The sequence below is a fragment of the Lampetra planeri genome, chromosome 31 (assembly GCF_965212315.1).
Source record: "Lampetra planeri chromosome 31, kcLamPlan1.2.h2, whole genome shotgun sequence".
In the NCBI taxonomy this organism is placed as follows: Eukaryota; Metazoa; Chordata; class Hyperoartia; order Petromyzontiformes; family Petromyzontidae; genus Lampetra; species Lampetra planeri.
The window spans coordinates 8,346,126-8,357,618 of NC_136137.1; the positions used below are offsets into that span (position 1 = coordinate 8,346,126).

Here is an 11,493-nt window from a genome sequence, read left to right on the forward strand (position 1 = left end):
CCAAAAGGCGCACAACTCAAAGACAATGCACCATCAGAGTATGAGAGCTCGGGGTTAGCATTTACACCATTGGAACCTCATTTGCCAGTAAAAATTATGATAATTGTTTTTTTACCCTTCTATCTGGCAACAAAACTGACACTTTTTTTACAAGGATAAGTCAATGAGGATTACCGTTGAACAGACAATAACATGTACTATTTTAGTGCACACAATCGATAGGCGGTACAAAAACAATGGGCTCGCATAATGTGCATGCATAATATCCATTGATTACCATATAAACAACCCCCCACCCACCTCGCTCAAGAAGGGCTCACAAGTGGTGTCATCACATCTACCCCTCTAAGGAACGAAACATGAGGATTTCTCCACAAATCTGGCTGTCGCCTGATGAAGCTCGTTGTAATTACTGGCGAAACGTCGTACTCAAATTGCAAATGTTGTGGATTTACTCTCCAACACACTGGTGTGCTGTACTAGTAACGTTTTCATATTCTTGGTTCTTTCGGTAAAGTCACGTAGAAGGGAAACAATAAAATAATAAAAATATAAAACAAAAAAATTCTCACGTTTCGCTTGTAACACAAGCAATCATCTTTAATTTAATTGGCATGTTCTGTTTACGTGACAAACCTTACTAATTGGCTGTCGGATGGTGGCGGGTTTCACGTCACATTTATATTTACGCAATCTAACCCAAAAACCTCTATCATGGATATTGGTCGTGAAAGCCTATGTGTTAAACTTCGTGCAACTTTTTTTTCAACTTAGTTGAATGCAACCTGGCTGCAACCAGTTGGGAGCAGTTATGCAATCGGTTTTTTATAGTAGACTCCTTTCAAGAAAAAACTGCAGAGATGTGTCCACACCTGAGTGATCAGTTGCAAAACTTGGTTGCATGCAAGTTAAGCTTATGTTGACAATTCTGCAGCAACCATTTTCTGAGCATTCGTGGACTACAATTTAAAACCTGAATGTGCCGTTTACAAAACCCTCGCACCTAAACCGAGAGTTTTCTGTGCATATCCATATTCGTGATGATGACGAGTGTGTAAACACATGCATTGTGCAACAATTCAAGTGAGAGACTCGTTTATTTCAATGCGCAAGCTCACTGAGCTACAACACACCTGAACATTTTCTACACAGGTATAAAACATTGCAAATACAGCATTTCCGCAATGGATATTGCATATTAATGTCCTTTAAATATAAGCCTTCTCCTAGCGACCTCTGTGAATTTTGGACTCTCCAATGGAGCTGGGGTCGATTAATCTAAAAATTAACGATGAAAATCAACTACTTATTGTGTAGCATTACTCAGGTCCCTTCAAAAAAAGTGGCCGCCTCCACGCAGGTCATGCCAAGCTTGACAGCCAACATTTCCAGTGACATCACCAAGTCCTGCCCATTACCTCCCGTCCAGCGGCACCAGTCGAAACAAAGGCAATACTATTACCGTGCTAATGAGCCAAGTTATGGACTTGCTAATCAGAAGAGTAATACATTACTCAAACATTAGCACGGTTGGCTACGTACGGTGCAAGAGACGTTTAACATGCATATATAGCTGAAATATACTCTCCAGGATTCAAAAGGCAACGGTTATTGGTCCCAACCACAACAATCAAGGCACGCTGTTGATTGCCCGTCTTCGGCATGGTGTATTAAGGAAATAACAAGCTTGTATTTTCTCATTGCATCAACCCATGAGCGTGTTCTTGTCTGGACGGGGATTTCCACCTCAGACCCGCTGACCTTTTCAAATCTCCCTGTTCAGTCCTCACGGCTTGCTTGGATTCAGTTTCCAACAGCCAGTGCATTCATTTTTCAGTAAGAAGCACTGCTGCACCAGGCACTGTCCCACGTGCATCTAATCTAACGCTTTGGAACACAAAGGTTGATGGATCACATGTACAGATAAACTCTACATTAGTGGTAATTAGTAAGGAGGGAAGGTTCGAATAAAACAAAAACTCAGGCCATGAAAACATGTGAATTAGGCGTTTGCATTACATGTGTGAAGATACGTTGTTGTTATTTTGTTTTCATTCGCAAGCATGGTAAATCAGCAACTCGGAACACCTTTGAATAGAAATTGAGAGTTAACTGCATATGTGAAACTCTCATAATCTCCAAACCATGGCAGTAGAGCAAGTAGGTTCGTGACTCTACTTGTATGTTTTGAATTAAAGCTTTCGTGACTGCAGGGATTCATATTCTTGGTTCTTTCGGTAAAGTCACGTAGAAGGGAAATAATAAAAATATTAAACAATACAATTCTCACGACGTTTCGACTGCAACACAAGCAATCATCATCAGGTGTGAAATCCACAGCAAGAAAATTTGAAAAAAGTTTTCTTGCAGATGATTGCTTGTGTTGCAGTCGAAACGTCGTAAGAATTGTATTGTTTTATATTTTATTCTTTTATTATTTCCCTTCTACGTGACTTTACCGAAAGGACCAAGAATATGACTCTACTTGTGCATACATTCGACTGTAAATTGCCTTTCTGTGTTGACAAACTGATGGTTTCCTCCCACGTGCAAACCATCCCTTAAAGTGAAATTTTACAAACATTCCAAAGCAGATCCTCTTGAGAGAGTATCTTAACAATCGATAAGACTTTTCCTGGATAAATAAATTAAATGACACCTTCATACACAAGCAAAACATTTACATCTCACGTCTCAAATGATATTCCCATACGTTGCTTATTTACATTATTCTAACAATAAAAATGACACGCAAGATGTACTAACAAATATTTCAAGCTTCCTTTTGTCAGAGCAACAAACACAACACGGTCAAGTTGTCCGTGGAGATATGTTTATATGCCTCGCCAGGGTGTTGCATTATTGCCGCATGTCACAGAAGACTTTATTATATCCTTTCACTCCAGTGTATTAAAACGTATCATGCCAGGCTCCTCCCAGGGTGTCCCAGCGGTATGCTGCTCATCACACCAGCCTAATTCCCTTAACACACTCGTCGCCAATATGAGAATGGCTAGTGTCAAGACAACCCATCACCTAAACTCCCTCACGACCAATCTCTACAGTTGCAGCCTTTAAAACTAAACCGGAGCTAGGACGATGAATCAATAAAGTTCACTAATCAACTAAAATTTAGAAGCGACTAGTTTTGTCGTGGTCGACCACGAAGGTTCTTTTAAAAATAGCGACTGCCCAAAAATCCGGAAGGCAAGAATCTCATCCAAGCTATGCGCAGCTGATGATTACATTACCAAGCCCTGCCCATCACCTCACATCCAGTGGCACACGTGGTAACAAATGTGAGATTTTTTTTTTCCCCCCAACTATTTTCGTGTTATCCAATGAGTCGACTAATTGATCTGATAATCGGTAATCAATAAATGTTGTAAACAGATAGCCCAGCTCTAAAATAAACAGTTCATAACGTAGTTTTGAAGGCTTTAAAATAAAACAAATTAATGGACCAATGTCCATTTCCCTACATAGAAATATGTTTGAGTTTCTCAGTGTCAGCCTTCAGGCATAATGTTTTCCAGCAATATTTAACCAAATGCCCAATTTAATGTTTGCAACAATGCATTATGATTTTTACAATGTTGCAGTTTTGCACCAAACAGGCCCAATAGCTTAAGTGGATGGTTTTTACCAATACTATCTGGAAAACAGCAGCATATATTAATCAGGCCTGATACATAAGGCAGAAACTAGTCCAAACTAATTTTCCTGCTTTAAACAATTACAGACAAATTATTAGCATGGAAGGCTGATTAACTAAAAAAAAAATCACACTTACAAGCAGTGAGGCTAACTTATTTTTTCTATTAGCCTTTACACAATTCTATTTTAAACTGCCCTATCATGCACTACAACCTGATAACGCACGCACCGCCTGCTCGCTTATCGGTGCTCAGGGATATGAGGAGCGAGCAATGGCTCATGAAGTGGTGCTTCATCCTGCTTGATAGTAACCGGTTTCTGGGTCACTAGGCCACGTTGCTGGTTCATTCGGTCATTTCTCCTGGGTCGCCAGACCAAGCTGCTGGGTCACCGAGTGAGGTTGCCAGGCCGTTGGGTAATACTGCTGAGCAACTCGATCATGCTCCTTGGTCACCGGGTGTGAAGTTTCTGGGCTATTGGGTCATGCGACTGGGTCACCACGTCGGGTTGTTGGGTCACCAGATCACGCTGTTGGGTCACCGCGCTGTGCCGCTGGCTGTGGTGGTCACCGTGAAGGCCGGCCCCTCGACTCCGCCTTTAACCGTTGAACGGTCGGCAAAATGGCGTCCAGGCTGTCGATCCCTGTGGAGGCGGCAGAGATTTGGTTCCGACCATCCGGCGGCACAAGGAAACTGTTCCTCCCGGCTGCATGCTGCCATCTCATTACACAATCCCATTGTACCATCACGATTACAATCTCACATCACGTTACACCATCGTGTTATACCATCCCATTTACACCGTCACGACTTAATATGCCACTTCGTCACACCGTCACGTTATTTCAAAAACATGAGAGATAGAATACAAACTTTGAGCCAGCTGTTCTCCAAGCCGACCGGTAGTGCCGGTCTTTCCAAACTGGTGCTAGAGACGCAAGAGACAGGGAGACACGCTGGCAGCCATACCCAGAGTATCTTTGAGCTGTTGCACCAGCTGCTGGAACGCTGGAAAGAATTCCTCGTACAGTTCAAGCCAGGCTCTTGTGCTGCAAATGCACAAACACACACCCCCACAATAACTTCCACTCCAGCGATCGCACACCGAGGCCCTACGGCCATATAACGATGTATCGATTCTTACACTCAAGGAAGTACTATATATATAATAGCCATCTTGTTAATTCACTGGTCGGTAAGGGCCGTGCCACACCTAGGCGAGTCCGAGTCGTGAGGGAGTTATTCGGCCACACTTCACCATCAATGCGGATTGGTGAAGGCAGGGAGCATAGATGTGGCAGTACAGTACAATAAAACAATGGAATGTGCTGCCCTCTGCTGCCCACCACACAGCCCTGCAGCAGCACACAGCGGGCTGTGTTCTGCACGGCGCTCGCCGACCCAAGCGGTGTTCCGGCTCAGCACTCACTTAGATTCCCAGATCTGAAGAGATCGTGCGCATTTCGGGTGACTTGGTCAAAGGAGTCTTTCTCTGAGGAGCTGTGGGAACCTACAGCCCGTGGGCTTCGTTTCATACGGCCCACAGCCATTAGGCCTACCACTTCAAAATGTCACCCAAAGAATACGTTTTCACCCTTACAAGCGTCTTAGTAGCACTAATCGGGTATTAAAGGGGAATATCTTCGACCTGGCAAGTACACTGTTTAGTGCTCTCAGTCACTCCTGCCACTGCAGGGATCTCTTACAAACGGGAATGTGTTAATGTAGTACTGCAAGAGGTATCTGAAAGTTGAATAGATAAGAGTACAAGATGTTTCTTGAAATGACCAAAGTTATAAGACTTGTGAAAAGAGCCAACGGGAGGGAATTCCAAAGAAAAAGAAAAGTGTGGTTGTGTACACAGCATGGCTGAGTCTGGTAGACTGAGTTCTCAAAATGTGTGAAGAAATCACCCATCAGTAAAGTTCATTTGGCCAATAACCATGGTAGTAGCGAAAGAAGTTTTAAGAAGGTGACTGACCGCCGATGTGTGCTGTGTAACGAGGCGAGAGGTTAACGCACCAGTCACTCCCCGGTGAGGTCTGAGAAGACCGCTGGCTGCACGTCAGCTTGCCCGGCATGACGCACAGCCGGCCGACAGCGTCCACCACCGCTCCTACAGGCGCCGCCTCGTCTACACGTCACAAACACGCATCACAGCACTCACGACATCGACCGTAACGTGCAGGCGGGGGCACATGCGGATGTGGTTCAACCCTCTGGGGCCTCGGCAAGGTCTACCAGTTCTCCGCGTGACCAATGTCAAGCTTAAGAAAGCTCATCGATATGACCTATTAGAGCCACTCAGTGGGATTGCGATCCACAGATGGATTGCAAACGATTTTCTTGTGGATCTCAGTACAAAAAGAAGAAACACGAACATAAACATTGAACAATTCTTCCTATGGCTGATGGCAAAAAAAATCTGGTGGATTACGGAGCTCGTTGAGATCCACCGTAATGGATCACAGTGCTTGGGAGCAATTGGCCACCATTGAGACGCTACATCAATCCACATTGACAAATTGTCTTGAGGTTAACTCTGTGTTGTCAGAATCTCTCTCTTTCTATCTGTCTCCTGGCCATGGCGGCCCCTTCCGTGCCGCTTGCGTACCGAGGGACAGCAGCTGCTTGAGCGTGCGCACGGCGTTGTTCATCTCGCCAAGGCGCATGTACATGGTGTGCAGGTGCGGGTACACCCCACCCAGGGAGCGAACTTCGAAGAGCCGCTGCACGGCGCTCACCAGCCCCGCAAGCACCGCACGCGATGCTCCCCACGCAGGGCCCTGCTTTGCCCACAAACACAGCCACAGAGCAAACGCTGCAACAGCCACAACTACAACCGCCGCATACAATCAGTACGACAGCTACCACAACTCAAATACTGTAAATGCAAGCAAAGCCATTTATGATGATCGGAGACAAAGTGACCACAAAGCAGTTCTACCGAACTGGTGATTTCCTGTATAATGCTAAAAGCCCTCCTTACACACAGCGCACATTTTTGTGAGTTTTCGAAAACCACAATAAATAAATAGCCACAACTACAACCACAGCACAATCTCTACCACAACACCAACACAATCATGACCACACCTACAACAATGCAATCACTACCACAGTTACAATCACACCACAATCATTACCATCGTCACAACTTTAACCACAACCACATGCATAGCAATGCTATCACTAGCTAATACAAAACCACAACCAGAAGGCAGAATCTGTAAGAGCACCTCTGTTGTGACGCCTCCCGGTGCATCATCTCCCAGTGCGACGCTACCCGGGGGTGGCTGCTGCCACCAGCGGAACGCACCTGCGCTCCTGTCAGGGCCTTGTCTTCCCAGCCGTTCCCTGCTAGATGCTCCCCTTCTCCCTCATTCCGTCTCCGTGCGGCGCCGTGAGTCACGGCGGTGCCCTTCCTCTCGTGCGGGGAGGAGCCGCCCCCCCGAGGGTTGCTCCCCCCCTCCAGGACCCGCGGCGGGTGCCGGTTTTGTGTGTGCTCCTTTATCGGCGGCCCCTGTGGGCTGCCCAGTTTACCGCTTCCGTCTCTCTCCTGTGCTCGCTCGAGCTTCCGCAGCCGCTCCTCCGCACTCTGCACCCGCGCCTGCTGTGCACGCAGGTCTGCACTGGCAGCATCGGCGGTACGTGCACAACGTGTACGCCATGCACAACACAGACACCACACAGCGCGTACACACACACACACCACGCGGCGCGTAGACACAACACAGACACCACGCGGCGTGTACACACACCACACACACGCACAAATTGGCACCCATTCTAGAGCACCAACACAAAGCTTTTAACAATTAATTCCCCCCCCCACCCCTTCCCAGCGATTGGATAAGTTGACAAAATTTAAGGTGGCGATTCGATTCAAGAATCAATGAATATTGTAATTGTCTGCCTCGTTTGAAGGATATTCCAGACAGCAGGGGCACAATCAGAGAAGTAGTGACCTTCCATAGAGCAAAAGTTGACTGGGGAGTTTGAAAGGTCTCGGTTGCAAGAACAGTGAGAACACAAAAAAGACCTGAATTAAACATTAGAAGGGGTGGTAGGGTAGGAAATTCCATGGAGGACCTTGAAGACAGTTACAGAGATCTTGCATTTGGTGCTAGATTCAGATCCAATGGAGGCGTCGGGGTATTGAGAAGCCCGGCAGTGTTTCAGGTCATTCGTATTGTAAAGGTGAAAAAGTGGGGAGGCTGTAGAGGACACGGTTATATTTGTAAGGTGGAGAATTGACAAAAGGCAAGATTAAGAATCTTAGCAGGACAAGAGAGAGGTGAGCGGGAGAGTCCGTGGAGTATAGAAACGGTGTTGAAGGCGATCTCGTCAATGCCTCAGTCCTTGAGCCGCGTGCGAGACGTGGGTGCTTCTGGTGCCGTGCGCTCACGTGAGGCGGTTGTTGGTGAGGACCAAGTCCTGGATCAGGTGTTGCCGGCGCTCGGCATCACGAAGCAATGTCTGCAGCGTGCGCCGCAGCTCACGCGCATCCAGCACAACGTCATCTGATACAAAGAAAAAAACTAAAAAATCCCCACGTAGCCTTAAAAGACTTTTGGGGCAAGTGCTGTAAGTTAGCACCTATGAAGGCTGGCACGGCACAAGACCAGTACTCAATTGTACGTGTGCACACACAAACGTATCCACAGCACACAATATAAAATACTCACACAGCACCACAGTACACATGTACACACATGACATACCACAACGCAGTACATAATGCACACACAGCACACAGACCTCAATCAGCACACAGAAGATATAACACACATCACACTACACAGTACATGCAGCAAACAACACATACGGCACACCCTACACGGCACGTGTAACACACGTAATATAAGGCATAAGTCGTGCAAACACCATAACGTACACACACCACCCACATTACTCGGCATTGCCCACCAACACCACCGCTCCACGCATGCCGTCTCACCCCCAGCACTGTTGGCGTGTCGCCGGGAGCCCCGCACACGCACGGTACCCAGTCCCTGTCCTCGCAGTAACCGGTTCACCTCCTCCCACTCCTCCTCCACCTGGAGAGGGCGCAGCGTGAGCAGGACCTATCACAGCATTGGTGGCCAATACGAGGATCCAGATCCACGGGTGGATCTCTAAATATGTTCTCGTGGATCTCAGGAAATATCAAAACACGAACATAAGTGTACAAACATTTTTTAGTTCTCGCTAAGAGCAAATACAAATCCCAGACTACAAAACCACACGTAACATTGAAACAAATAACACCTGCCAATACTTAACGCCTGTAGTACCGTATATTACTGGGTTAAATCCGGGTAATTGTTGGTCACAGCTTTCTGGTTGAGATCCACTAAAAATGGATCAGTGATTGGTGTATTGGTCACCACTATCTAACAGAGATGTCCTGGCCAGGGTTAGGGCTCCCACACACAGTACCCACAGTACACAGCCTCTGAGCACACACTGGCTAAGCATTGCTCACTCGTCAGAGCACTGGGTTAATCACCACAACAAGTTAACCAACCCTCCGAGAGGTAAAATCCACTTTCCCCCAATGTTATCACTACTGTGCTATCAGCATCATGCCGTGTGACGAGGAATCTATTTGAAAGAATCCACATCTCTCGCACAGTGGCAGGGCAACCATTCGCGTTGTCGAATGGCCCCAAGGAAAGCTGATACACAGTAGATAGACAATATGAGTTATGATGCATTTGTGTCATCGTTTACGTTTGCTGACATTTATTTTGATGGTGACCTCAGACATAAGGACCTCATTACACGTATTCAGAAATTGCTAAAGGTTGTTGCGTGATGCACAGAGGCTGTGTGCTCTTTACACATATCTGTGTGTTGTTTTAAAGTTAAACCCCCAGCATCACTGCCGTGTCTGCGGTGTCACGTATGCATCGATGTGTCCATCGCTGTACCTCCTCTCCTCCAGCGCAGGCATCTGCAAAACAATGAAAAGGAGCTCAGTGGAGTTCAGTGCGGCTCAGGGCTCATAGTGGCAAGGTCCCATCAGTAGTCCGGTGTCACGTGAGAGAGCAGTTCTAGAGGTCGGGTAAAGGTTAGGTTTTACTGGTAGGAACCACCTGGTTCCACCAGCCCACAGGGGATTATTGTGTCCGCCCGTCCGTCGTTCATCCAAAAATGGGAGGGGTGGGGCTGGGTGGAGAGGGGCTGGTCACCCCGTGGTGCCCTCATAAAACTCAACGTTTAACCTACTCACGCCGGCTTGTGCCCACCCTCACAGTCCGCCATATTTGCGGAATACACCACGCCGCCGTTGACCCTGGCCATTGACCGAGCAACCCAACGTTCTCACCAGCTCCCTCCGCAGGAATGTGTTTGGTTCTGGTTAGGGGTCGGGTAACGGGTGAAGTTTTGAGTGGACGAAGGATTCGGGGTCTGGTAAGGGGTTATGGTCAGATAATGTAACGGATTAGTTGTTGGATAAGGGGCCGTCCATAAATGACGTCACGCACCTAGGGGGGGGGTCAGACATTTGTGACGATGTGTGACGAGGGGGGGGGGTTTGAGAAATGTGACGTCACATCAAAATGCGCAACTTTTAATAAATATAGACAAACTTAACTAAATATACTTTTAAATAAATGTTTTCTCCTACAACATCAGAGTGCAGCACCACATTAAATACGCACTACAATGACAATAGTTGAAAGCGATTTGAAGCATGTTTTATATTTTGGGGGGGGGGGGGTGGGAAGAGCTTTGTGGCGTCATATTTGAGGGGGGGGTCTGACTTTTTGTGACGCCGTGTGACGATGGGGGGGGGTGGGGTGGGGGTCAAAAATCGTCCAAAATCGCGTGACATCATTTATGGACGGCCCAAAAGGGTAAAAAAACGAGAAAAGGGTAACGGGTGGGGGGGGGGGGTAGAGAAATGGGTTACGGATGGGGGGAGGGTAGAGAAACGGGTAACGGGTGGGGTATAACGGGTTAGGGGTAACTGGTTGATGGTAACGAGAAACGCGTCACCGTCCGGGCTACCGAGTAAACGGGTGAGGGATCGTTACCGGCTCGGAGTCTCTGCCGACCACGCTCCGCCACCGTGGGCGGGGAGGCGCTCATGACAGCGCTGTAGCTGCTGGAGCTGCTGTTGTTGTTGTGTCCACAGCTGTTGTTGTGTCCACAGCTGTTGTTGTTGTGTCCACAGCTGTTGGTGGTTCGCGCTGTCCGAGAAACAACTGCAAATGTCGCAGCTGAACGCTGTTTGCCCGTATTGCGGTTTCTGGCTGTTATTAGTAGTTGTGATAGTAGTAGCTCTAGTAACTATTGTAGTTGTAGCTGTTGTTGTTGTTATCGTTACAGATCTTGCTGTTGTTAGTAGTTGTTGTTGTTGTTAGTAGTTGTTTGTTGTTGTTAGTAGTTGTTTGTTGTTGATGTAGTTGCAGGGAGTCGGTTTCTCGCAGTCGCTCACACCGGAAGCGGAAGCGTCGCGTTCAAAAGCCTCGCGCCCTGCGCGTCGACCAATGGGAGTCGCGCCTCGCTATGCCCCTCCCCCTCTCGCAGCGCACATGCCGAGCGACACACCACCGCAGCAACGTACCGTCGTAACCTAGTAACCATAGTAACGGCTTCGGACAATCGTATAAGTTACCTAACTCAGCATTTTTCACAACGGCGGTGCCTAGCAACGAAGTTCCATCCAACAACCATCCCTTGGTAACAATAAAACAAAAAAACACACTTATTAGGCGCCTTTCACAATGTCCCGAGGCGTTAACGCAAATGTGTAACACCGTCGGAGAGCACCGACAGTCGCGCGATCAACAATCTGCGGCATCAAATGAACCTTAGCAACATA

The 11,493-nt window shown here is 47.3% G+C and overlaps 1 protein-coding gene across 1 annotated transcript; it reads right to left on the reverse strand.

The window, feature by feature from the left end:
- Positions 1-1,078: 1,078 nt before the first annotated feature.
- CEP70 (centrosomal protein 70) lies at positions 1,079-10,806 on the reverse strand. Its single transcript, XM_078609196.1, has 9 exons — positions 10,703-10,806; positions 9,593-9,615; positions 8,617-8,716; positions 8,065-8,179; positions 6,976-7,288; positions 6,271-6,442; positions 5,679-5,790; positions 4,626-4,705; positions 1,079-4,299 (listed from the first exon to the last, which is right to left on the reverse strand). The coding sequence occupies exons 1-9, from the start codon at positions 10,755-10,757 to the stop codon at positions 4,223-4,225; spliced, it is 1,047 nt and encodes a 348-aa protein (XP_078465322.1). The 5' UTR covers positions 10,758-10,806; the 3' UTR covers positions 1,079-4,222.
- Positions 10,807-11,493: the final 687 nt, after the last annotated feature.